General features: G+C 51.6%; 2 protein-coding genes across 7 annotated transcripts in view; both read left to right on the top strand.

Annotated features, from left to right (window-relative positions):
- Positions 1 to 3,020: 3,020 nt before the first annotated feature.
- CPN1 (carboxypeptidase N subunit 1) lies at positions 3,021 to 14,397 on the top strand. 2 transcript variants are annotated; one of them, XM_058840931.1, is made up of 9 exons: positions 3,021 to 3,456; positions 6,214 to 6,410; positions 7,082 to 7,237; positions 7,682 to 7,864; positions 9,351 to 9,462; positions 10,166 to 10,305; positions 10,598 to 10,697; positions 12,143 to 12,261; positions 14,130 to 14,397. In XM_058840931.1, the coding sequence occupies exons 1-9, from the start codon at positions 3,234 to 3,236 to the stop codon at positions 14,259 to 14,261; spliced, it is 1,362 nt and encodes a 453-aa protein (XP_058696914.1). In that variant the 5' UTR covers positions 3,021 to 3,233; the 3' UTR covers positions 14,262 to 14,397. The 2 variants fall into 2 exon arrangements, with proteins under 2 accessions (XP_058696914.1, XP_058696915.1); XM_058840932.1 differs by lacking the exon at positions 3,021 to 3,456 and adding an exon at positions 5,171 to 5,303.
- Positions 14,398 to 18,612: 4,215 nt separating this feature from the next.
- Positions 18,613 to 26,857, top strand: part of DNMBP (dynamin binding protein) — a 34,483-nt gene continuing 26,238 nt past the window's right edge. For 2 of the 5 annotated variants that reach the window (XM_058840913.1, XM_058840917.1), the window contains exon 1: positions 25,637 to 26,440. The gene's annotated coding sequence lies outside the window, so the exon portion shown is untranslated. Of the gene's footprint in view, positions 18,685 to 21,069; positions 21,150 to 25,636; positions 26,441 to 26,857 lie in introns of those variants that run through there. The other 3 variants (XM_058840916.1, XM_058840915.1, XM_058840920.1) reach the window with 3 other exon arrangements.

Consider the following 26,857-nt stretch of genomic DNA (forward strand, 5'->3'; position numbering starts at 1 on the left):
CAAATTTTCCAATTTTCCTCTGTTAACAATATGGCCAGAACTAAAGTGAGCCCATCAGATGGAGTCTTTCCATGGCCAGTTCCAGTGGAATCAGCTCCTTGCTGCCTGTGCTCCTCAGCAATGCAAGGGTGGGGAGACTGGGCTTGCATTCACAGTTCTCTCACTCTTAGCACAGTGGCACAGAGCATTCCTGCTCCCCTTCTTTCTCACACTGCCCCAAGATCTTCCATTCTTGAACATCTGGGTGGGGGGTGGGGGAGCGTATGATCCATCCCAGATGTATTAACTGTATTTTCCAAATGAAGTCTTCATTTACTTGCTCCACTATTTCTAAGTTCTAACGTCTTCTATTGTTTGTTTCTGCTTTCATTGGTGTTTTGTAAAGGCCATGCTAGGTCAGATCAAACAGGCAGCACATTGGCACTCGTCTCCAGCTGTGTGGTGCACGAGGATTTGGAGGGATAGTTAGGGAAACAGCATAATCCTTTTCTTCCACCCATCAGGGGCTTAGGAAATTTGTGATCAAATGATTGCTTCAAGATCTGATAACTGTCGGTGCCCCTGTTCTCTATGAATTCATCTTATCCTCTTTTGCACTCATTTAACTTTCAGCTTTGATGAGGTAATTTCATGGTGTCTTTTGTGCAAAACTATTTCCTTTTGTATGCTTTAAACCTGCTGCCTGATAACAGGCTGCCTCCATCCCAGTGCTGTGGATAACGCTGACTAACTCTCCAGACCTAGAAGTGTGCGAGATGGGTTCTCCACCCACGTAAGATTTTGCCCATGGCTCCTTTTTAGGGCCTAATGCTGTGGCATTTCTTTTTTTACTGTTGTTTCTCACATCAGTGCTGCTTGCCTCCATAGGAAAGTGAGAGCTTTCCTCATGTGTCCCTTGGCAGCACTGCAGCTCCAACTCTGCCACTGCTGTCCCAGGCTACTGAAAGCAGCCTAGGAAGGGAAAGGGGAGGGTGAAACTGGCCAAACATGGGGCTTGTGCTATTTTACTATAGCCCTGCCTAGCACTCTCTGGCTGCCAAGTAACACTGGGTAGTGCTGGAAACCTGCCCATGGCTCTTTCACATGGCCTTCATTGCTGAGGCCTGGGGAAAGAGCAGCTCCACAGGACCCCAGCAGCCCTGGGAGCAGGGATGTGAAGGAGGTGAAAGCATTTCCCACTGCTGTTATGGGTGCCAGCTTTGCAAAACACCACCAGGCATGTCCTGCTGTAGGGACAAGAGCTGTCCTACCATAGACATGCTCACCCTGCCACAGCTTCAGCTACTTTGCCTTGGTTTCTGGCATGTGCTGGGAGAAGCTATCACCTCCAGCACTGACTCTTGTTACCTGGCTGCAGGTGGCTGCAGTGCCACTCCTGCTCCTGAACGTGTGCTGCTTTCAGACTGGCTGACAAGCAGGGATGTGGGGGGATGCAGCTTAACTAGGAGAAGGTATTAATATGGTTACTGCTATATATGTATAATAGATTTATTCTTCTGTTCATGTCTTCAAAATGATATTTTTTCAAAAACAGGGGTTAAGAGGAAATTGCCCAGATGGGGCAGAAGACCAAGAAGGCAAAGGGTCAAGGAGAGAAAGGATCACTATGATGGTGCTGGGGCAGAAGGACATTGGATATGGGAAAGTCTGAGTAAGCCAAGTCATGAGCAGGCAATCCATGTGCCTTGACCACCAGCCTGCACTGTTTGCACCAGAGGCTATCAACAGCAGCTAGAGGCTATAAACAGGGACTCCCCTGGTTCTACCACTGCTCTTCCTGAAGTAGAAAGACAGCAGCCCAAGCAGATGTGGAGAACAGGTAGGAAAGCACTGGGAGAGAATGCTTTGCTGTGTGAAGCAACCCTTGACACAGAAATTAGAGCAATGCAGCACAGATCCATCTCAAGGCTGAAGGGAAATGTTTGGCATGGCACTGAGTATCCTGGGCAGCCCATTACTGATGGCCAGAGGAGCTCCTCTCTAGCATGGCCTGGATAGAGCAGAATAGCGTGCTCGTGTTACCAAAGGGAGCCTTTCTCTTGGCCAGTCCAGCCGTGATGGTAAATTTTTCAACTGTTTGTGCTCATATTTGGGCTCTGTGTCAGGGTTGTCCTAGTAAATACCTCGTCAGAGCCACTAGGCTGCTGGAGTTTTAGTTTCACGGGGCAAGGCTGCAAGGCAAGGCTGCCTCTGGCAGTGCACAGAGAGCAGGGACCATCTGCACACTGGGATAAGTGTGGTAGAGGGGTGGAGAGGAAGCAGCATCCCCTCTATCCAGAAACGGTTTCCTGCTGTGCCATTTTCATTTGTATTTACGCAGCTAAGCAATGTCTTGCTGCCCAGTGCCCGTCAGAACTCTTTCTCATGCCCACTCCCAGGGCAGGGCGGGGTGATACCACACTTTGGAGCGCAGCTCCCCGAGACGGTCCCTGCTCAGCACACAAGTCCTGCATCACATCCCTGCTCTGCCCTCCCCCTGCACCGTCCCAGCTGGGCAGTTTGGGCAGCCAGCTGCGGCGAGGGCGGTGCAGTCCCTGCCTCTGTTTATCCCGGGAGCAATGGGATCTCCGGGTGAGCAGGGCCGGGCAGAGGGGCCGACTGACCCGCGGAGTCCGCGGCGGTGCCTCCTGTGCTTCCCCAGGAGCTGGGGCAGGAGATGAGGCGCGGAGCCGGGACCGGGCTCCGGGGAGGAGCGGTGGGAGCTGCCCGCGCCGGGCAGGCAGGGGCGGGCAGGACTACGGGAATCGTGCGGGAGGCGAGGCCGCCCCGGCTCTATCCCCATCCCCCCCGGCTCTTGCCCCCCGAGAGGGCTCGGTGACGGGGAACCCTCCGCCCGCCGGCCCCCTCTCCACTCCTCTCCCCCGCCCGCCGCTCCCCGTGCGCTTGGCAGCCCCGACGCCCTCCGCAGCCAGTTTTCCAGCCCTGCGCTTCTTCTGCGGTGACAGCCGGTGGCTGCGGGGGCCTGTTTGCTGTCCAGTTAATAAGTGAGCTGGAGCGGGGGAAAACTTCTCCGCCGGGGGAAGCGGGCTCGCCGGGGGCCGGGCGGGCGGGCGGGGGGAGCATTCCTGCGCCGCGGGGCCCCGGCGCGCCCCGCTCCCGCCGCCCCCCGCCCGCAGGTGCAGGGGGCTGGCACTCGGCGGCTGGAAAGAGCTGGTTGGAGTTTGCACTTTAAGCTCCCGGCGGGGAGGGAGCCGGGGCTGGGAGCTGGTCCGGGCGCCCAGCGCCGCGGGAGGATGGCGCGGTGGCTGCGGCCCCTCGTGGGAGCCCTGCTCCTGCTCGAGGGGGCGGCCGCCCTCAGCTTCCTCCACCATCGCTACGAGGAGCTGGTGCAGGCCCTGTTCCGCGTGCAGAGCCAGTGCCCCTACGTCACCCGCATCTACAGCATCGGCCGCAGCGTCCAGGGCCGGCACCTCTACGTGCTGGAGTTCAGCGACTACCCGGGCATCCACGAGCCCCGTGAGTACGGGGGGAGCGGGACAGCGGCTCGGAGAGGACGGGCTTCGTCGGCGCTCTCCCTGCCACGCGGCATGTTGGGGCACTGGGTGGGGGGTATCTCCCTGGCCAGGCAGGACTCCCGGCGGTGCCCGGGTGCCAGGCAGCGCGGTCTCCGGCGCGGACCCCGCCGCCAGCCCCGGGACGCCCGTACACATGCACCGTGCTTGCCTGAGCTGCGGCGTGGCCCAGGCGCGTACTTTGGACGGAGCTCCGAGTTTTCAACTCAAGCTAATGCGAGAACGCAGGCGAGTCCATCCCAGCTCTCCACCTGCACTACCACACCCTCCCTAAACAGCGTTGTTCAGGCAAGGAGGGCAGCACCCACCCTGTGCCCTGTGCTGAGAAAGTGTTCGGCCCTTCCTCCCCCGACGGCAAGCCCAGGAGGACAGCAAGCAGGGACCGCGGCAGAGAGCGCTGGGCTTCTGCAGCCCCGCCAGCCCCGTGGGCAGTGCAGCCCCAGTGCCAGGCTGGTCCCAGGGATCTCCACCTGCTGCCACGTGGCCCTGTGGAACCTTGGCAGCGATGTCCCCTTGAGCTGCTGCTGCTGCCTGTGCAGCTTGGAGATGCTGCCGAGCCAGACCTTGCTGGCAGCCAGGTGCCCTGGGGGGCTGCACACAGGGCTCCCTCCCATCCCTGCCTTCTGTCCCCGAGCTGCAGATAAGGACAGAGCTCCCTGTTTTCCGCAGGATTTTTTCTCTTTTCAAGTCCTGGTTGATGTGGTTAAACGCAGGGGCTGGTAAGTGCAGGCAGCCTAGTCACATGGAAAACTGCCAGCAGGGCTGTGCAGGACCTGTGCCCCCCTCGGTGGAGCAGCCCCCACAAACCCCACAGCATCCCATGCCTGGCAGCACTGCACTGGGGCCCATAGGATCATTTTCAGGGGTGCCAGGAGATGGGATGGGAAGCTTCTCACCTTGACTACCTCTGTGACAGCCCTGTTCAGCACTGGGAAACCTGCGTGGCACTGGGGGTGTCTGGGGCACCTCTGCAGTGCATCAAGGGCTGATTCAAAGCATGTAATGAGCAAAGGGCATGGGCAGTGCACCACTGGATTTTAGACTTGCAGAACCACATGAAAGCAGCTGGAAGGGCTATAGGAGGTGACTCAGATCTCCCCTGCCCCAGGCAGGCAGCGTGGACCTGTGCTTGTAGCATGGGCCACTGTCAGGCTGGCACTTTCAGCTTGTAGCATGAGGAATTTGGGAAACTGTGCATTCCCTTGAAGGATATGAAAAGTGACTCTGAAAAGCAAGCTCAGAATCAATGGTCTTACATGCAGTAATTAGAGCTTGTGTGTCCACATACATAAAGTTTAGGGGTTTGCATACTGAAAAAGGCTGACAAATCCTGCTGCAGACTCAAACAGAGCAGAGAATCCTTGCTGAAACCTTACTTTTTTAAAGGCTGTATATATGCCCAGGATTTTTCTGTATTTTTAATAACTGGATTATCTAACTAAGTCAGTTTTTATGTCCCTGAAATCTAACAAGATCAAAATATGTTGCCCACCTCTGGTGTCTTGCACAGAGACACAGCAGTCAAAAGACATGGGAAAGCAAAATCTTTAGCTAAAATTAGACTTCTTTTTTTCATTTTTTTCTTTTTCTTTTTTTTCTTTTTTTTTTTTTAGTACAGCAAAGGCACTGGGGCTTTTGCAAGCAGCAGCTCAGAATCTGGGGATGTGATGCCTTTTACCCCAGGGATCCTGATGGACATCATACCTGGCAGCAGGGCTGCACACTGCCTCTGCGAGTCTGATCCCTGCTGGTGGCCAGAAAGCTCACAGTCAATGGGACTCTCAAGATCTGGCAAGCCAACATTTGTAACAACACCCTTTTTTTTCCCGACTCTTTATTGTGACAGTCAGGCTCCCTTTTTAACTTAATTCCCCTGATGTTTTTCGTTCTACCAATGCTGTCTCCAGGCTGCAATGTGACATTTTATTTCCCCACAAGTAACTGCTTTACAAGACCCTCTGGGAAAGCACAACCTGTCCCTCACATGTCCTGCCTCTCCTTCAACAAAGCAGCAAGTCCTGTTCCAGGCACTGTCTGCCTGTGGTCTCCAAGTCTGTATTTTGGGACCTTATTTTAGAAAAGTCAGTGGCAAGAGACTTTTTTGGTCATACTGGAGCTGCCTGAGGGACAGTTTGATCCATATTCAGCTCAGCTGCTGAGGGTTTTGCCAGAGTCTTCTCTTGAGGGTGAGGAGGGCCTTAACCTTGATCTTGGAGGCTGGTAAAGGGGAAGGAGAGATGCAGAGCCAGGAATGTGCCATGCTGGTGAGAGGCACTGACAGCAAATGTAGAACAGCAGAGCTGGGAGAAATGGTCTGTCCTCTCCACTGCCACCTGCCACAGAGCTGTGAGGCCCTGGCAGCCTGGGGCAACCCTGCCAGTGCTCCCTGGTCCTTTTGTGCTGCCTTTCACCAACCCAAGACCAAACCACCAGCAAATACTCCTCCTGTGTGCTCCAAAGGCCCAAAGCAACTTAGAGGAGAGTCTGAGCTGCTCCCAGGGGGCTGTGGCAAAATGAAGCAGAGCCCATATGAGAACTGTGCCACTCTCCCTACTGAGGTTTGCATTTTCCAAGGGAAAAGGTCATTTTATACCATTTACTGGGTGTCCCTTGGGTTTGCCTGGGGCTCCCTGTGGTAGGCATTTGGTCTTCCCACCTGTTCCGGCCCTGGCTGATGGCATCACTCTCTTGCTCTTTCCAGTGGAGCCGGAGTTCAAGTATGTTGGGAACATGCACGGGAACGAGGTGCTGGGCCGTGAGCTGCTGCTGCAGCTCTCTGAGTTCCTGTGTGAGGAGTACCGCCGGGGCAACGAGCGGATCACGCGCCTCATCCATGACACGCGCATCCACATCATGCCCTCCATGAACCCCGACGGGTACGAAGTGGCTGCCAAGCAGGTACCAGGCAGTGATCACCTCCTCCACACCGGTAGGGGCAGAAAGCCCTTCAAATCCCTTTGGGACCCTCTTCACTGTAGCTAGGAAGAGGGGGAATCCTTTCCCTTTGTGGCCTGGCAAATTTGTCCCTGTCAGCTGCTGTCACTGCTTCTCACCTCCCTGCCAAGGGCTCATGTTGTGTGTCCTGCCACACATGACCTTGGCAGCTGAAGGAGAAGACTTCCTATACCTGTCTTACTCTAATTTGAAGTTATTTGTCACAGAAGGGTCACTGCAAATCCTCTGCCCTAGACTGGGAAAGTGACAGTTGAATACGACTGTCATAAGCAGGCAGGGACATGAGAAATGGGGGGGAAATAAGCCCCTTAGTCCTCCTGAAAAAGAAATCACCCATTTCTTTGTGCTGCTAGACTTCAGGGAGATATCTGTGGATCTTTCAGCTAAAGCAAATTGTTTGTCTTGTGGCTTACTCTGTCACCCTCAAAAAAGAAGATTTTGTTACTGATTTTCCCTGTCAGTACCAATACTCTTTATTGTCCTGCCAGCAGTAACACATGTTATAACTCAAAGGCACAGAAGTGCTTTTACAGTGGCCAGTCTCTGCTTATCTGCTGCCCAACCTGACTGCACCCAACCTGAACTCACTCCTGTGATGCACCTTTGCCCTGCAGGGCCCAGACAGCAACGGGTACTTGACAGGGAGGAACAATGCCAATGGAGTGGACTTGAACCGCAACTTCCCTGACCTCAACACACTCATGTACTACAGCAGGGAAATCAGCGGGCCAAATCACCACATCCCACTGCCTGACAACTGGAAAAGCCAGGTACCAGTCTGGGATACCATGTGGGCTACAGCATCCTCTTAGAGGAATCAGCATGCAAGCAAATACACCGTGCTTTGGCTTGCACAGTGCTTGTCTCCTTCTCTGAGACTTCTGCCTGCAGAGAAACGATACAATCCTGGTCCTGTATCACAGCTTGCACCTCTGCCTCTGACATCACAACCAGCTTAGGGGAGCAGGCTGCAATGCACAGGGCAGAGGAGGTGTCACATGCTGGCTAACACCTGTGCCTCAGGTCTTGGGGTTGTGCTGAGGGAGCTGCTTTGTGTACCAGGGCAGTTCATGGAGAACAAAGGAAGCTACAAGAGCTGCAGCAGACACATTGCAGGACAGGGTCTGACATGGCAAATCACACCACAGCGGGCCAGGAGCAGCAGCTGGCACAGAGATCTCTTCTCCCTGTCTCCTTCTCTCTCGTCCTTCCAGGTGGAGCCAGAGACATTGGCTGTGATCCAGTGGATCAGCAGCTACAACTTTGTGCTCTCAGCCAATCTGCACGGTGGAGCAGTGGTGGCAAATTACCCCTATGACAAGTCCCAGGATCAGCGGTTCAGGAGCCACCGGCGCACTGTCAACACGCCTACTCCTGATGATAAGTTATTTCAGAAGGTGAGCGCGGCCACGTTGGGTGAGGACATTCCCTGGCAGGGTGCACAGTGAGATCTGGACAAGAGCTCTGGTCACTGCGTCATGCAGGGCCTGAGCCAAGAAACGTGTTGGAAATAATCATTAGCAGACTACAGCATTTCTGCCAGCCACTGGCTCAGGAGTCAGGACAGTCCCACCCTGTGAGCCGGTCCCACCACAAGAAGAGGCCAGTCTTAACCCTCAGGGGCCCCCTCCTTGTCCATGCTGTGCTTGGGTTCCCCATAACCCAGATACCACTGGCATACTCAATAATAACCTGCTCTTCCAAAGCTGGAAGCTGCACCCAGCTTTGCCAAACCATCTTAGAATGCATAGGGGTGTATTTTTCCCTAGAGGGGTGACTGGGGGCCTGCTGAGACCAGGATAAGGGAGGTGGGTGCCGAGCAGGAGCTTATGGATGGTGAAGAACAAGAATTACAACGAACAGCAAGAGCTCCAGTAGCATAAGCAGACATCAGGGAATGCATCAATCCATGCTGTTGATCCTGTTAGTACTAGCTGAGGTTCGTGGGTTTTCTTCATTATCCCAGAAAACAATGCCTTCAGTCACTGCTTCCATTAGGAAATACCCAGCACAAGAAAAAAGTCTGCTTCAGAACAGTTAATGAGAAAAATAAGTCGAAGCTGGAGTTCAGCCTCCTCTGTAAGCAGAACCTGCAGGGGCTTGTCAGGACCTCCTGGGATCAAGGCTGCGCTCAGACCCAGATGTAAAGAGGCTGCAGTCTGGGGCGTAGGCTCATGATACCCACTTGGCCTCAGGACTCAGAAATGTAGAGAAGTAACTGTTTTCCTGCTGACAGAATGATATTACACTGTAATACTGGAATCTGAAGCATAAGACAAGGGCATAGACTTTGTCTTAGAAAATGCAAATGCCAGTCTCTCTTAAACTGTGTCTTACGCAAAGGACTGGCTTTGGATGCAGCAGCCCAGTTTTAGCCCTGCCTTCATGTCTAAAAATAAACAGTAATCTTAATAAGGGCAACAAATTAATTGTCGTTAGTACCAGAAGTTGCCCAAACTCTTTCCTCATCGAAATTTCCCGATCTGTATCTGGTATGTGCCAGGACTGATACTGGTTACTTTTCTTCGTGTATCTTTTCCCCCAGTTAGTGCCATTTACTGTGTGAGGCCAAGTGTCCCTGCATAGGTCCAGTGCCTTCTGCTCCCCTTCTTCTCAGCAGAAGCAGGGCAGAAGCCATTTGTGCCATCAACAAGCTTCCAGCTTGCCAGATAACTGCTCTTCCTCCTTCACCTTCATCTGCCTACATCTTGTAGCGGTCCTGGGCACCTCATGTTGTATTTTATGGCAGTAAAATGCAGAAACTCCTGTCTGACTTCCCTCCCATGCTCCTCAGCAAAGGAAGGAGTGTGTTTTGTCCAGAGCCAGGCAGGTTCTCCAGCCGTGCAGGACTGGAGCGGTGACCGCTGGCTGCTCTCCCTCTAGCTGGCCAAGACCTACTCCTACGCCCACAGCTGGATGCACCGGGGCTGGAACTGTGGGGACTACTTTGCTGATGGCATCACAAATGGGGCATCCTGGTACTCACTCAGCAAAGGTAAGGGCTGGGCAGGTGAGCACCCCCCACAGCAAAAAGAGGTGTAGGGATAGGAAAGAAAGCTAGGGACAGGAGGGGCTGGGGAAGGACTGGCAGTAGAATTGTGCCCATTACTAGACACCATTCTGGTGTTTGTATTTCAGACCAGGAAATGGCTTGGGAGTACTTGAAATGGATTGGGAAAGAGACACAGAAATAGCCAAGGTCTGCAGAAACCTTCATCCTATGTACTTCTAGACAAAGGAAGCATTAATCTGTTAGTGTATTTGAAAATCCTATGGTGCAATCCCTTCAAAACTCAAAACTGTGACCAAAGGGAAGGCAGCTGCTGGTTCCTGAAAAATATTATCAAAAAAGGCACAATGAGGAATGAGGAAACTGGAAAATCAACACTTAAGACTAGACAAAAGATGGAAGAGGAACTGGAAGAGATATATAGGCCCTTGTGGTACCCAACCTCTCTGAGCTTCTGAGGGCAGGTCAGTGAATGATCCCCCTGAAAGAGAGAGTTGGCAGCTACAAGGAGAGGGCTGCTTGCATGGAGAAGGCTCTAGTTGCACTGTCACACGGGGGGAGGCTGTGCCTGTGGTACAGAGGAGGATCGTCAGACACTTCTGGTCAAAGAAAGATAGGCCAGGATGACTGGGGACATGGGAATAGGAAGGGAGCCATGCCCTGGCCATGGCCTATTCTTCTCTTCCAGGCATGCAGGACTTCAATTACCTCTACACCAACTGCTTTGAAATCACCCTGGAACTAAGCTGCAATAAGTTTCCCCCCGAGGAGGACCTGGAGCGGCAGTGGATGGCCAACCGGGAGGCCCTTGTTGCTTTCATTGAAGAGGTAAAGGGGCAGTCCTGAGACCTACACCCTTCTCCTGCAGATCCCCCTGGGCTCTGGTGGAAGGGGTCCAGTAGGCACCAGGTGGGGAAGGGAGCTAGTTGTGGAGCTCATGGGGTGCTCTTGTTGGTGGCCTTTGGGGAAGCTGTGTCCTAGACTGAATCTGATGGGGACAACCAGGATCACCAAGGATACAGGGAAAGGTAGGGTTGTCCCCAAAGCTCTGCCCTGCTCGACAATACCTTCTTGAGCAAAGGAAGGGCCTTGACCCATCAGTCTGTTTCCCTCCCTGCAGGTTCACCAGGGCATCAAAGGGATGGTGTCAGATGAGAACAACAATGGCATTGCAGGAGCAGTGATTTCTGTCCAGGGAATCAGCCATGACATCACCTCTGGTGGGTTGTCAATCCGCTTACATGTCTGAATATGTGGGTGATGTTAGCAGGTGAGGCTCTAATATGAAAGCCATCATGGTTTGTTTCCCAAAGACAGTAGCTGGGAGAAATATGCTTTATCCTTATTCTTGACCAGGGTGGGCTTAGGAAAGCCTAGGAAAGACTGAGGTGAGAACTGGAATGCAAACCTTATTGTAAAGGACTTCAGAAACTCAGCTCCTATTTTATCTGGGAGGGACAATTGAGGAGATAATCTACTCAAGCCTGTAAGTATCTACAAAGAGCTGAAACAGAAGACAACAAAGAACAAGATGAAAAAATAAAAAATAAAATGAAAGACTGAAAGTTCATGCCAGACAAGTTTAGACTGAGAATGGATTGCCACTTTATCCAAGTTGTGGTTGTTTCTCTTTGCTGGCCAATTTTAACCTCCTTTCCATGAACACCCTCCTCCAAGCAGACCGAACATTACAGACTGCCTGCAGAAAATAGTCCATGCTACAGCTCTTCAGAGGTCAGACTATGAAATCATTAAAGCTCCTCCTGGCTATAGGTCTGTTAGTCAGTAACACTAATACTTGGCACTTATTATGCCAACCTGCATAGGAAGGATCACAGAATTGCATAGGAAGAAATCACAGAATTGCAGAAACCTGGCTGCCAAGGGCCCTCTGAAGCCTCCTGTCCAGCTTGGAGAAAGATTGTCCCCAGCATTGGCTCTGATTAGCCACTACTCCCTCCAGCAAATTCTCACTGATCCCAAGGATGTGTATTTCACAGCCTAACTGCTGTGAAATGCCAGGGCTCTACCACATTCATGGTGAAGCTGTGCTCCCAGATCTACCCTAAAGCAATTTGCAATACCCATCCAGTTACATTGATGGGGTTGTACTCAGATTCCCAAAGTAATCCATAATGTGGTATTGCCTCACTGTTGGCCATCTCCTGTCCCTAAGCACACCAGGGCACAGTCTGTCCAAGTGTACCTGGGGCTTTCTTATGCAGGGAATCAGGGAGCAGCTGACCTAATGAGCAAATAAAACTTGCTAACCCAAACGTGTGCAAAATTGTGTATAGCGAGAATTAGATTGTGTTATGCATGAGGAGTCAGACTGGAGCTGTGATTGTCCTTAGGTCTGCTGTCATCTGACTGGCAAGTGCTCAGCTTTGCAGCCTACCTACACAGGCATGTCCAGTGCTGCTGTGCAGTCCCCTTTCATCTGGCTTTTGCTTGCAGACTGACCTCTCCTCCATGGCACTAATGAGACATCACTTGCAGTGTACCAGTGTGAATCCAGCCTTGAGACAGCAGATTTGGGGAAAAAAAATTTGGGTTTTGAAGGCTACACATCCTAGAGGAAGTAACTCAACAAGAATTACTGTAATGTATTTTACTCTGCTCCCTGAGCATCCTGAGTGCTTTCTTTTCCTGCCTTATGTTCCAGGTGATATGGGGGATTATTTCCGGCTGCTGCTGCCTGGCACTTACACTGTCACAGCCTCTGCAGAGGGGTACCAGCCCCTGACAGTGACAACAACAGTGGGCCCAGCTGCACCTTCATTGGTGAGTCATCCTGCATACTCACAAGGGTTTCTCAAAATATCTTCTCCCCAGGGAGAAAGAAATATGGTGGGGGATAGTAAGCAGCAGAGAAAGGAGATAAGATGTAGACCATTTCCAGTGGCTATAGGTTATCTGGTTTGGCAGACAAGGCTCCACACAGCTCACAGCAGGGAACAAAGTGAAAACAATGCCATGTTCCTTTCAATTCCTTACTGTGGCCTTGCAGCTGCATTGGGCTGCCATACCAGCTCCTGTGTCCTGCCTCTTGGCCATGGGAGAGCTCCTGGCTGGCTGGGACTGCTGCTCTTCAGCTCTCCCTCCATCCTTTTCACTCTCAATGATGAGATGATGTGGAGACAGCATCTGTTCCCTGAGGGAACAGTTATCCCCCCAGCTCTGTGTGTTTCGGCACTCTGCTATCATCTGCATTCTGCCTGGAACCAAACATGTTATCAAACTCATAGCAAGGGGCTGAAGTCTGCCTTTCTTTTTGCTGAGAGCACTGAAGACAAATGGGAACTGAGTTCCAGCAAAGAACAGCCAAGCACCTTTGGGAAATGAAGTGCTCTTGACACTGGTGTGACACTACAGTGCCTTTCTGTGGGCTGGCTGGACAACTAGAAATTGGTTGTAAAAACAGTGGGTGGTGATCCCTGCTACTGATGTTGCCTTGTGAACGAGGTGGAACCAGAGATACAGGGTCCTCAAAGGATCAGCAGGACCCCCTCCCCACCATCTGTGGCATCCTGGCACATCATTTGCTCCCTCTATGTACACTGGTCAGGCTCTGCTGTAAATACACTGTGGTTATTCTCCCACCCTCCATTGCTTCATGCCACTCTGCCCAGCCTCTGAAATTCTTCCAGAACTCTTCTCCAAAAAGAAAGATTAGAAACCTTCTAATTTTCGTACTAAATTTATTTATGGTCACTTTATGCCTAGTTGTTCTTATGCCGATGTTGTGCTTTAAATAGCTCCTTTTCTTCCCTGGTGTTTATTCCCTGGTGTATTTATAGGGAGCTGTCAAGCCCAGTCCTTTGTTTTGCTAGGTTAAGCACCCAGCTCTTTGGGTTTCCTTTTTAAAACAGATTTTCTTTTTACAGTGTTGCTGTAGAAAACTGATTTGTTCCCTGATGGTCTGATTTTTGCATATCTCCTCTCACAGGAGCCCTCCTGTTCCCATTTCTGCAATACTGCCCATACACACTGTTCACCCCATCCCTCTCCCAAGAAGCCCATACAGCCCCATTCCAATTTCACCTTTCTCTATGGCCTCCCCATTGCCCATTTATCTGATGCTGTGTTTTACACACTCTCTGTCCCCTTCTCCCTATTGTACCTGCTTGTATGGCTGTAGTGGATGGAGGTTTCTTTCCCAGAATCTTTTTGTCTGGATCCACTGGAAGTACTGGTTGCTAAAAGACTGATTAAGATAACAAGATGCAATTGAAAAAGAACTGTCTGTCCTAAACCATCCTGTGTATTAAATATTCACAGAGATGCAAAGCAATACTATGTCTCTACTCACTGGTGAGAAAAGGAGAATAAAGAACATAGCTCAGTCCCTTGCCATTCACAGGTCCTCTTCCAAACCATCCTAGGACATTGCATTGCCACAGAAGAAACTCTACATAAGAAATATAGTTCATTGTTAGTACATATTCCACAGGAGGAAAAAAAAATACATCTGCTTTAAGAACTGAGTTCTTTTAGCAATGGCTGAGACCCCTTATTGTTTGACTTGGCCCCAGAGTCAGCTTCTAAGACAAGTGGCAGAGGCAGGTCCTGCAGACCCTGAGCCAGCAGCACACACACACACACACACACACACACAGTGTAAAATCCAGTTATCTTTGTTCTTTCTCCAGGTGCATTTCCAGCTCAAACAAGAAGTGGTGAGAAAGCCTGTGGAGCGCAAGGCCTCAGGCGCACGTATGAACAACAAAGCCCTTCAGAAGAAGGTCGTGCCGAGAGCCACCCGCCGGGGGACCCAAAGATGAGGACAGCTCATTTGGCTGAGAGCTGGGGAAGCCGTTTACACGAGGCCTGGCTGATGACTCCAGCCAGTGAACTTTCCAACAGTCCAGCATGAAACTAGCCCAAATTATTAGGTTATTAAACAAGGAAGTATTTAATCCCTGAGCAAATTGTGAAGTCATTCGCAACAAAGTGTGCCTGGGCTACAGTTCCCTGGGCAGTGTGTCTGTGTGTGCTGAGTTCTTCTGCACTTGCTCTGTCTCAGAGAGCTCTGTTCCCTTCACTCCTGGACTGTTGCTACAGCCTGCATGAAATGCCACTAGAGTATAGCAGGGATAATGAACCCAAGCCTTGGTGTAAGCTGCACTCACAAACTGGGCACATGAACATTAGTCCTCTGGGTGCAAGTGCCATGCTTCTCCCTCAGGTAAGGGCACTTGCTGCCTGCAGACCCCAAATTTAGGGGAAGGCCAGTTTTAAAGCAGGCAGTGATGTGAGCTTGAACCACATGCAGCACAGCTGCTGCTGACTGGTAAGTCTAGGAGGTGATGGTTCAAGGTCATCTCCTGATCTTGATGTGCAGATGAGACTTTCTAGTAGCTGGTTTGGATTGTTTGTAGTCAGATAGTCTGAAATAATACATGCTGGAAAAAACCAAGTATTATCCTGTCACCTTAAGTCTTCAGACCCAAAGGGGTCTGCTCTATCCAACCCAAAAAATTATTCTGAGCACAGAATAAGATCTGACAGCTGGTGATGAGTAGAAGTTCAAGCCACGTTATTTGGATGTTCCCTTGAGACAAATACCCTGAATCTTGGTTCAAAAGGCAATAGGGAAGTGTGGATGCTTGATGCCAACAGTGTGCTGTGCAGGTACAGCATAAGCTGTGCGAATTGTAATTGGCTTAGGAGAGAAAGGATCCATAGTTCAGTGAGTCAGGCTACTACAGGCTGAGGCTTAAAATGCTGCTTAGGCTGTGTGGGCAGGTTTGGAGTGGAAGCAAGAGTGGAAACAAAGCTGGTTATTTCTATGGTAAAAATATCTTAAGCAGGCAAAACCTTTCTAGCATTCTTCCTTGCAAATAACTCCAGAGGTGTAAACAGTACTGCCTATATGCCCCAATGATTTCTTTTTCCCTTGGGTGGTTATCCTAATCTCTACCATACAGCCATCAGTTACACTGTTTCTCTCCCTGTCTAAAGCCTGTCAAAAAAGGGTCCCCCAAACGTCCCTTTCCTTCTCTTCTTTTGCAAACATCTCTTCATTTCTTGTGAGCAACCCATACCATCCTACTGCAGAATCAATTTTCTGCACTTCACCCCTCACAATCATGTCCTCCTCTGTCTCTGCTACAAGATGCTGGTGGCATTTTCAACATTAGCAGCACACACACGCTCTTGTAACTCTGGCTGCTAACAGAAGCTCTTTCTCTGTCATGCCTTTTCTTGTAAAGGCAGAGGAAGCTGTCCCTTGCAGGTTAATTATACAGGCTGTTTCAAAAAAGTGCCCAGAATGGTAATGCTCTAACAGTGGCCATGGGTGATTTTGGTCTGCAGAAACCAGTAGGAGCTGGAGACACTGCCCAGTCCAGCAGTCACATCCAAAGCTGAATTTTATTATATATATATATATATATATTTATTTTTTTTTTTTTTCTGAGCAGAAGGAAATGAAAAGGGATGGCAAGCCTGAGATCCTCCAACTTCTGTGTGGTTTAACATCTCTTCCACTGGCCAAGTCCAGCAGCATCACTGCAAATGCTGGACCCTTCTGTTGGAAGGCAAGTGTCAGTGCACGTTCACCCAAGACATTTCGTCGTGGACATGCAGGCAGGACGAGGGAGGGTACCCTGCATCCCCCAGCCTGGCCACATGCAGCACTTATAAGGGTCTGCTGTCACCAAGTGTCTGGCCCATGTGCAGGGAGATATTGCTGCCCCCAACTACATCACTCTGCTGGCTGAGCTGACTGCTGACTTCTGAGGATCTGTCTGAAGCTGAGAGCAAGGAAAGAGCTCCCAGGGAGCAGCCTTCAGCTGGCTAATTCAGCTGGGTGGTCTCTAGACAGGGTGATGCTGAGAGCTGCCCATGCCACCTGCATCCCAGCAGTGTCACAGGTCGTCTTGCTGAGCCTGCTGGCTGCAGGGTGCTCTCAGGTTGCCCTCTTGTGGTCCTAGAAAATGTGGGAGCGTCTCACTTCCACTTTCCAGGGCAGAGTCAGAGATTCCTTCCCTAGAACAGAACGGCCAGCCCAGGAGGCCACATCACTCACCCTCGCAGGCTGCTGTGGAGTTGGCAGTGCAGCAGAAAAATTAGAGTCTCAGTCACAAGCGTTCTCCCCTACAAGAGGGTTCCTGCAACATACAACCCTCTGGAGGTCTCCCTCTCTGGTCTGGGATTTGTCCAGCTCATTCTCCTCCCAGCTCTGAATATTTTTGTGTTGAACAATTTGGTAAAGCTCCACTTGGCTGTGGCTGAGCTCTCCACGTGAAAACATGGTTACAAAATGTTTCTGAGGCAGGATTTTTGAGCATATCCCTCAAAGGCTTGCCAAGAGCTTCTCCCCCGGTGTTGCAAGAAGTGTGGGCTAAAAAGGGCCCAACCTTTGGATGTAACATCTGTTACTGGATAGGGCTTTCTTAGGCTTCTTTCCTTAGGCTTCAGTCGAGGCAAAAACGGTTTCAGGTTTGTGTCATAAGACGCAGAAAGCAGTCAATTCTCCCCATCTTCTCTGGACCACTCATGATTTTGTAGACCTCTTCCCAACCGTATGTCCTTCTTCCGAGCTGAAGAGTCCCAGCCTACAGTTTTTCACCATACAGTCTGTTCCCATGTCTCTGAGTATCCTTACTGCCTGCCTCCAAACCTTCTTCCATTCTCTATTGCCCTTTCTGAGATGAAAGGACCAGAACTGTTTGCAGACACTGCAAAAACATTTAAACAAAGTGAAGCCAGGCCAAGGAAAATGAGCCCAAATTCTTATAAGCAAAACTGTGACAATCTTGGGAGAACCAGGAGGGCAGATAGAACTCCGCATGCAATGCCTTCTCATTTCTGTATCTGGCATGGGGGAGGCAGAAAAGGGAAAATACAAATAAGTGAACTCAAAGAAGAATGAAGCAGCTTGGATGGGGATGTCAGCAAAGGAGAGTTGGTCATAGCAGCCAGAAAGGCTGCAGGAGAGATTGGGATGATGAAAAGCACTCAAAACCTTCTTTGGCAAGCAAGAACAACAAATTTTGGGTCAGAGGACGTCTACAGCCCTGTGGCAGGGACTGCTGTCCATCCTTCAGCACCAGTAAACCATCTAAAAGCATCCACACCGGCAGAGAACAGAGCATGTGCGCAGCTTGAGGCCCCCAGCCCACGGCATCGTGCCACGGCAGCAGTGTGGGTCCCCACCTCAGGAGAACAGACGGGAATCAGTACCCAGCCTGTGCACCTACCAACACGACTCCCAGAGCGTTCTGCACACCCGCTCCTGGCTGGTGGCAAGTCAAGCTGAGATCTGTGTGGTTGCTATGGAGAAGTGTAGCTAAATGCACAAACAAGTGCCAAACCTTGGTAACTGCTCAGGGGGACTTAGAGACTCCGGACTTTGCAACGTGTTGCTGAGAGATGGTATCCCTTGAGGCATGGAAGCTTTTTTTAGCCTGCCAGGAAATCTAGCGCAGAACCTACTATACTTGGTACACCAGATCCTCTGTGATGCACAAACTGGCCCTCTGTCATAGATTTCTTCTCGGGACCTATTTGTTTTTCTCCATCTTTATGCTTTGGCATGATCTTACAATGTATCTAAGCAGCCAAGGAGGGTGCTAGCGGCAAAGCTGAGACTGCACCAGATGGGCAGTGTAGACCCACTCGTCAGCTGCTGCCAAAGCCAAAAGCCGACAAGGCAGCGAGATTCCCACAAGGCAGCAGCGGGGAAGGGGAGCCCCGGCAGTGTGTGCGAGGCGGCAGCGCTCTGTGGGGAAGCAGAAGAGGGTTGGCACGGGCAGCTGCCTGCCGTGCTCCGCGCCGGGCTCCCGGGTGCTCTGCCAGCAGCCTGGCCCGGTACGTGGCGCACGAGTGCCGTGTCCAGCCCGGAGGCTGCGGGGGTGGCTGCGCCCCCCGTCCCCGCTCGGGCACCCGGCTGGGCACCGTGTCCCACGGCGGGCTGTCCCCGTGGGCCGCCGGGGGAAAAGCCTCGCAGCCTGGGCCCGCGCGGTGCTGCACGGGGCGAAGTCTCCACGTTTCCCCGGGCTCCCCAGGCTGCGGGCCAGCCCCGCGGAGCAGCTCCGCCTTCCCAGCGGCACCACGCCGGGCCGGGCCGGGCCGGGCGGAGGCAGCCGGGCGGCGGGGCGGGCGCTGGGGGCCGGGCCGGCCGGGGCCCGGGCGGGGCTGGGCGGCAGCGGGACCCCCAGGGCCGGAGCGGCCGCGGCGCCCGGAGCGGGCCGGGAGAAGGTAGGGACCCGCCGGAGCGGCCGGGGGGAGCCGGGCGCTCCCCGCCCGCCGCTGTCCGGCTTGGCCGCTGCCCCGCCGGCCTCCCCCCGCCCGGCTCCCCCCGCCCCGCGGGGCCCCGGCCTGCGCCTCCGCCGGGCCCCGGCGCGGCCCGGCCCCCGCCCCGCCGGCGCCTCCCGCACCGGGCCCCGCTCGCCGCGGGCACGGGGGCTGCCCTGGGCCGGGGGCTGGCCTGGGCCGCGCTGGCCGGCGGTGGGTGCCCCAGGCCGGGGTGCTGCGAGGTCGGGTGGGTGCGCTCCCCTCGTGGCAACCGCGCCATGGCAGCGGGTGGCCCTCCAGCCCTGCTGTGCCCCGTCCCACAGCACCCACGCTGCCCTGGGAGCACTTGGAGCACCTGGGCAGCGTGGAGCAGCGGGTACAGCTGGAGCTCCCCACATGGCACGCTGGGATTGTGGTCTCTTAAGCCGTGTCTGTTCGGGCAGTGGTAATCCGCGTGGTCACCACCAGGCAGGCAAGCAGCTGATAGTAGCTGGCATTGCCTGGGCAGCTTGTTTGCTGGAAAGCACCTGGCCCTTTAGAAATGATGTGGTCTTCCCACAGTGGTTTAGCACTGCGAATTTGGAGTTGTTGCACCCGTGAGGGTGGCACAAGTGGTTCTACACAGAGAGCAGAAGTTGAAGGCTGCAGCACTGTGCCTTTCCCGGGTGCTCCTCCAAGGGCATTCACTCTGTTCAAGGCAGCCTGAGAAGAGAAACTTAAAATAATTCCCTGTTTGCTTTCACTCTTGCAAACACAAATCCCTCTTGCAACACTGGCAGCCTGGCCCCACTGCCTTATACTTATCAGAGATGAACGGGAAGTGTCTCCTCCAGTAGCCCTGCTAGGGGATGAAGGCTTGGGTCACCCTCAATGTACTCTTGAGAGGCAGCGGCTGCTACTGTGGTGTCCCTTTTGCTGACCCCAGGTGGTACCTCAGCTGATCCTGTCTTTGATGCAATTTGGCCTTTGGGTTCAAACATCTTTGCTACTGTTCCTGCTGTTTGAAATTCTCTCTCCACTTCTGGCCTTTCATATCTTGTTCTCCTTGCTGTAGTACCTAGGAAGCCTCTAGTTGTGTCCATAAGCATTAATGTCTGCTTCGAGGTTTGACATGATTACATAACTTTCAGTTTCTTCTGAAAAGGCTTTCTTTCCCCTTGCCTCTGCCATTCTCTCCTTTGCTTCCAGTGAGATTTTATCTCTTTGTCTGCAAGAGTTCATAGATCCAGAATTTGCAGTTTTGCAGATGCTTTGCCAAATACAGCCTCTACCATGCTACAAGACGTCACCATCATCCCCCTCATCTTGACTCACTGTGGCTGTGAGTCGTGCTGGGCAGTGTCTAAATGCGTCCTGCTTGTGTGTGAGGCCTCCATAGTGCTGAGAGTGCCCACGGCTCTGAGCTGGCCTCTGCTTTCTGTTCGTGAGATCCTCTGTTCTGTCAGGGCCAAAGGTTTCAGTTCTCTCTCCAGCTGCTCTGCTTAGAATTAGCAGTGACATTAAAAACTAGTATGAACATACAACAGTTTTAAAGCACCGTTGATAATGGGATGGGAGGAGCTGAGCAGTAGGGGCAGAGCAAAGGAGTGATTCTCAGAGCTTTACAGGGCACCACCTCTGCCAGCTGTCATGGGAACCATGGCTGTGTGACCTCTTGGGGTTCTGAGTGCAGTTGAGGTGTCCCTGCAGTGGGTGACTTCAGACGGACTTTGTGACAGTGGTGATGTGAGCTTAGGTGGAACAGCCTGAATTCTGCTTACCTTAGCACTTCACTGCCTTAACTGATAATTTCCCCTCAATATCAAAAAGTATATTACTAATCACATTGCTCAACCCCGCTTCTGAACAACACAGCTTTTGCTTTGTCTTATTTTCAGAACCATTCTGTTGAGAGATAAAATTTATTGCTTCCTTCTTAGGAACACCTAGGGACTCTGAAAGGAAGAGGTCCAGGTAGCAACAAAGACCCTGCTGGGGACTGAGGTTCTTTGGAGATAACAGTACAGAACAAGAATGGTGGCAAGCAAAGAACGGAGTTTCCAAGTCAAACTCAAGTAATTTCCAGATGTCTGGACTTCCCACCCAGCAATTAAACCATCATAATGGGCATCTGTCCAAAAGTTAACTTGTAGAATATTGTTAAGGGTGCAAAATCAAGTGCTAGAGTGTTAAGGAATGTCCTTGTAGCCCCAGTTCAACTTGTTCTGGATATGTACTCAAGGTGTAATGACTAATTTTGTAATTGTGTGCTACTTACCACCTGTAGCCCAGCCACAGGTAGTAATTCAGCAATGGTGATTCTGCTCTTGGGGTTTTGTCTGTTCCTTATTCTAAGTTGTATCATTTTAGCCTGTCTGCAAAACTGTGAAGAGACACAGGCATGCACCTTGTGGTGGAAGAAGACAGGACTTTGTAACACAGTCCATCAGGTGCGTGCTGCAACAGTATACAGAATCTGAGAAACTCCTGTCTCCCAAGCTGGTGTTCTGGCCTTTGCATGATTGGGACCCCACTGCCAGAGATTAAATATCCATCACAGTCACCTTGCTCAGATGTTGTGGCAAGGTGTTCTGCTTTGCATTAAAAATTGATGCTGTGCTCTAGTTTCCAGATGACTTCTGTTTGCTTGCCATCTGGCTTAGCATGAGCTCCTCTTGCTTCCTTGTCATGCCACTCTTAACCCACACAAACACCACCAGCCTGCCCTCAGCCACGTCCTGCAACAGAGCAGGTGAGAACACTGACAGCCAGAGCTCAGCTGGAGAGAAGTAGTGGTTTGAATTACTTGGTACAAGGCAGAGCTCCTGTGCCACACAGGTGTGGTGGGAGGCCAGAACTTGCTTAAGCAGCCCTTTACTTGATAGTCCTGGTTCTTGAGGGGTCAGTGATCTAACCAAAAATGTATTCATATCAATGATTTTTGATATATCAGGTCACAGACAAAGCAAAAGAAACTATTTCATTTCAGAGTGAGAAGATTCCTCTTCCTTCTGGGAGCCATGTGGCATTAGGATGTGGAGTGCAGAAGAGCTCTCATGTTTCTCACTGTGTGAAGCTCAGCTGGGGGACTCTTTGGGATCTGCTGAGACAAGCAGCATGTCCTAACAAGAAGCTGCAGTGATCAGCATTTCCCTGGTGGGAGAAGGCTCCTCTCTTTAGCTGGGCGTTTGCCCTGCTTGCTGCATTGTCCATTCTGTTGGGATTCATAGGATCAGCTCAGCATTCGCTGGAGCCGCAGTCCCTGCATTGGCACTATCTCCACTGGGGCCTAGGCAGCCTGGCTCAACGGGGTATTGTTTATTCCACCCAGGAATGTGCAGGCGAGCAGGGACCTCGGGGAGCTTTACAGAGCAGCACGTTCTGCTCTGAGCAGGGAGAGGGAATGTGGGTGGCCACAGCTCTGAAGGCGGGTGGGAACAGTCAGGGCGTGCTGATGTGCAGGTAATGTCCAATCCTAGAAGTGTGAGTGAGGGCTGTGCAGATGCATTGGGACATGGAGGAGGGAAGGAGGACTGTCCAGATTTGGAGAACACCGGGAGGAAAAGAGGGAAAAGGTAGAAATGTCTTAGTATACAGTTAGTAAGCTTGTGTTTTACACAATGCATTGACACAATGCATTGACAAAATGGTGTGAGAAGCCAAGCGTAACTGCTGGTTCCTCCTGCTGTGTGCTGGGTACTGATCCTGCAGCCTAGAGCACAGCAAGGGCTGTAGCAGATCTCTTGTCAAAGCTAGTCCCAGCAGCTGGAGGGTGCACTGAGCTGAGGGGTATCTCTGTCACTGGGGGTGGATTGTGTTTTCAGTGAACAGACATTGAGCTGTAATGAGTGGAAGGAGGTATGAAAAGACCTAGATGAAATGCAGGGTGCTTTTCAACTTTTAAAAAGATTATTGACAGCATTTGTTTAATATTTTTAATATTAATTTCTCTAATAATTTTGTGACAAGCTTGTCTTTTGTATATTTCTGGGAGTATGACCATTTCTGGCCTGCTGCTCATGTAGGTTCTAAGATTTTACAGAAATTGAGACATCCACTGGACGAGAATCCACTTGTCCCTCTTGTGCAAATCCTGCGTGCCTGTGGAAGCCCACATGGCATATTTTGGTCTGTTTGGTGAAATGTTCATTTTTCAGTTACAGTGCCGTCATACTGTCCATAGTCAGTTCTAACAGTGCTGCTTCTTTACTGAGAAGCTGAAATGTATTATTTAGTGGAGAAGCAAGTAGCAAAAGCACCTGTTAAGTTTGGTTTCCTTGCTGCTTAATTTGTGGCATCTATCCATTACTGTTTTTTATCTGATGGTCTGAGCAGTGCTTTGGGATAGGAGTGGATTAGCTGCCCTCAAACCCTTTGGGTCTCCCTTTTTACTGGGGATGTTAATACTTCATGTAATCAGCCTAAATGGCCTCTTCACATTGCTGCCTTATCTCTTAAGTGCTTAAAATCCTTGCTTCAGCATCTTTAATAGTCCTACCTCCGTCTAAGTGATGGTACTTCTAGCAAGTGCTTGACAATTACATTTGATGCTGGTGAGTTGTGATTTCTTACCCTGCGCAATTTCAGCTGCAAAAAGAGAAGGGATAGAAGTTGTCAGAGTCTGTGTGTAAATGCCTTTTCTTGGCTGCTGTGACTTGACCCACTCTGTGCTGAAGATCTCAAAACAATATTGTAACAGAGTTAATAGCTATCATTTCATTCTGGTCCCTCCTTCCATCAGCCCACGCTGGACCAGACACGCTCCAGAGCTAATAGCAAAATGGGATAAGCAGTCTTCCATGAAGGTAATGTTAGTGTGTGCTGAGCGTGCATGCATGCAGACTGGGGGGAGTGATTAATGCCCTGGGAATCCACTCTCTGCCGTGCTGTACAATGCTGTTGTGTCAGGCCCAGAGCTTGGCACCAGGAACACGTTACCTGGTTTGTGCAGGATCAGGCAGTGAGACAGAGCCTGTGTGTTCTCAGCAGGGCGAGTTCCTGCTGCGCCACAGCTTCATACTTGCACAGTGAGGCTCTCTTTGGATGCGGGTCTGCTGCTGGGCGGGGGCAGGAGTCCTGCGATCCGCAGTCCTGACCTCCGCCAGCCTGAAATCCCAGAGTTTGCTCAGTTGTGGAAGAGCTCTCCCTCCTTCCCTCTGGCAGGCAAGGATCACCCATCCTTGAGGTGAGCAGTGCTTGGCCAGCTGTCAGGAGCTGTGACTCACAGGGGATCACAGGCGGAGCCCTGCTCTCCTGGCAATCTGCTTTTCCTACTGGAGCTTCTGCATGAGCTGTTGCTGAATGTTTGTTTCCACCAGATCTAGGGTGGATATGGGAGAAGCTCGGGTCCACTATTAAGCCTGAAGAGTTGGACTCTGTAAGTTTCCAGTCTGGAATATGCTGGGAGGTTTCTTTCTGTAGGTGGGGGTTTGTAGAAAATGTTGGCAGGCAGCACTGCAGGGAGTATGACAAGGCCAAGGTCCTGGAAAACATAATATTTTATGTTCAGTTCATGTCATGGAGCAAGCAAACTCCACAAGACTGATTCACTACTTGCAAGTATAGGGGTATGCTGTCTATACTCCAATGGAGTCAGGGAGTGATCTTGCTCTTCTTGGTACTGCTGAGGGAACATGAGCCTGTTGGGATTCTTTTTTTGGCAGTTTCAGAAGTTGCTTCATGCTTTCTTATGAGCTGCCTCTCGGGGAATGCTTTGGACGTGAATAGGTTAGTGATTTATTTTAACTGTAATTAATATATACATGTTGAAACTATTGCAGTCCTGCCTGTTCCTCTCTATCGTCATCTCATTGGAAAATCTTGCATATTTTAATGATGTGTCCCCAAAGCTGCAGGTGTATTAAAGGAAGCAAAACTCCTGTTCTCATGGGTGGGATCAGTGGCAGGGCTGTATTCTCAGCCCCACCGATCTTTTGCTATAGCAAAGCCAGGGTTTGGGTCTGCAGCACACATACTGTAATCCTTGCATACCTCTGCCCATTCTTACATTACATCTTTGACAGAAGACACACAAGAAATCTCACTGTACCATCATGTGCTCCTGGGGAAACTACCCCAAGGCTGCAATTAATGCCTGCAGTATGTTTTTCCCTATTTGTCCACTGCTGCTGTGGAGTTTGTGGATTATTCAGAGTATGGCAAGGATTCCTAGGAGCCTGATCTCAGCTGGCAGCCTGTCTGGGGGCTGGAGGGCAGCCTGGGTGCCTGCAAGGGGCTGCTGCGCCTGCTGCTGCTGCTCCTTTCCCATGAGAACATGCAGCAGCATGCCCCAGCCACCCCACCTCAAACAGCACAAGAATCCTTACTTGTCTTTAGTATTTTCAAGTTAATTGATGGCTCTTCCGTCTTTTTCCCTGCTCCACATGGTCATGTTTTTAATACTGTTACTCCTTCTGCCTCAGTAGGTTTCTGCTATCCTGAACTGCAGCTCTTTGTGCTCCTGATTCACTCCAGTCCATTCATCTCTTTTTGGTGGCAGAGTGCTGTCTGCTGCTGGATATTGGGCTCTTTGTTTGCACAGCCAGCACAAAGCTGGTGACAAAGGGACAGCTTGTGTCCCAAGGAGCCCACGTGCTATGGGGAAGGCAGTGGAGAGCAATAGGAGTGACGGACAGACAGGATGGCAGAGGTGAGGGTGGCCAGGGGCACAGCGTGCTGGCTGCAGCAGAGGAATGGCTGGGGGCGGGGAGAGACGTGATGAGGAAGCTGTTCCTGCTGAGTACAAACCCGCTTTGTTCCCAGGAGGTGAGTCGGACTGGATAAACAGAATAGTCCCGTCAGCAGAAAGCCTTTCCCCTGGCTGCATCCCCCACTGGCACTCTCACTGGAAGTTGGCTGCACCTCGTTAGCAGGGACATATTTCTCCTCCCCTTGTTAGCTTCCCCTCTTCCTGACTCTCCGGGGCTCAGGTGGGCTGTGTGTGGCTGTACGGAGAAAGGGTGCCCTTGGGAGGGCCGTGTGTTTGTGTTTTGTTGTGTTGTCACCGCGCTCTTTCTGCCCTTAGCTGGGCAGGGGCTTTGACAGGCCGTGCTGAGATGGGATGGGTGTCACCGGCTGGGCGGCGCTTGGAGCGGGGCTGCTCGCTGCGCTTGGAGCCGCTCTGGGAAGGGAGGAGAACGGGTCCCATGGCAGGGAAGTCGTGTCCAAACGGACAGAGCAGGGGCTCTATTGTGATGTGGGAGGAAAGCAGCCTGTGCCGAGGGGCTGGTGGGGAGGACGCCGATATCCCAGCACTGCAGAGGGCAGGGCTCTGAAAGCAGCGCGGAGAGGTGTTGGCAGTGCTGTCCTGTGCCAAAAGAGTAATTGCAGTGGGTCGGGAAGTGAAAGCAAACTCCCTGGTCTGAGGAGAAGGTGAGGAATAATCTTAAAGTTTCTGGTTGCTTTGGATGGATGAACCTTTTTGTTCCCATCCTGAGGAATTTGGGAGGAGGCAAAGGAGAAGCTTAAGCTGCAGGACTGCTGCTGCCTTGGTGCACTGTGTTTCCTTGACAGTAAGGCAGAAAAGCAGAAATTATACAGGAGAACGTCCTCAACAGCCACTTCCAGAGGAAGGGGGAATCCGGGACATAGCCCTTGACGAGGAGGTCTTTGCCTACTTTCAAGTCTTCTGCCAGGAGGAATTTCAGCCTTGGCTCCCAGAGCCTTCGACAGGGTCTGCACCCTCATCTCAGTCTAACTTCTGCTAAGAACTCTGGTTCTTCCCAGAGGATATCTGAGCCAGGTACCTAGAAGGCAGAAAGAATATTTCCAGTCAGGTCTGAGAATGAGGATAGTGGCATGAGCTTGCCTGAGTGGACTTTGTGCCTCTTCTCTTGCTGGGCCAGAGTTGTGGTGCTGGTTCCTGTTGCCCTGAGTGTTGCATGGGGAGGGGGATTCCTGTGCCCATCCTGTCAGAGAATGTGTGGTGGGATGTGCAAGTGGTGGGTAGTGCTGGCTGCCCACCAGACCCTGTCAGGTCTGAGCCCTGCCCCACATGTCAGGGAAATGCTGAGCTTCCTCCCCTCCTCTTGCTTCCTTCCTGACTGGAATTCACTTCCAAATTTCTTGCTGCTTGTCCCCTGCCTCTTGCAGCACAAACACATGATCCGACAGAGATAGCCAGAGGGGCAGGACAGGGCAGGTTAGACCATGGGGGCTG

This window comes from Poecile atricapillus, chromosome 6 (assembly GCF_030490865.1).
Source record: "Poecile atricapillus isolate bPoeAtr1 chromosome 6, bPoeAtr1.hap1, whole genome shotgun sequence".
Classification (NCBI taxonomy): domain Eukaryota; kingdom Metazoa; phylum Chordata; class Aves; order Passeriformes; family Paridae; genus Poecile; species Poecile atricapillus.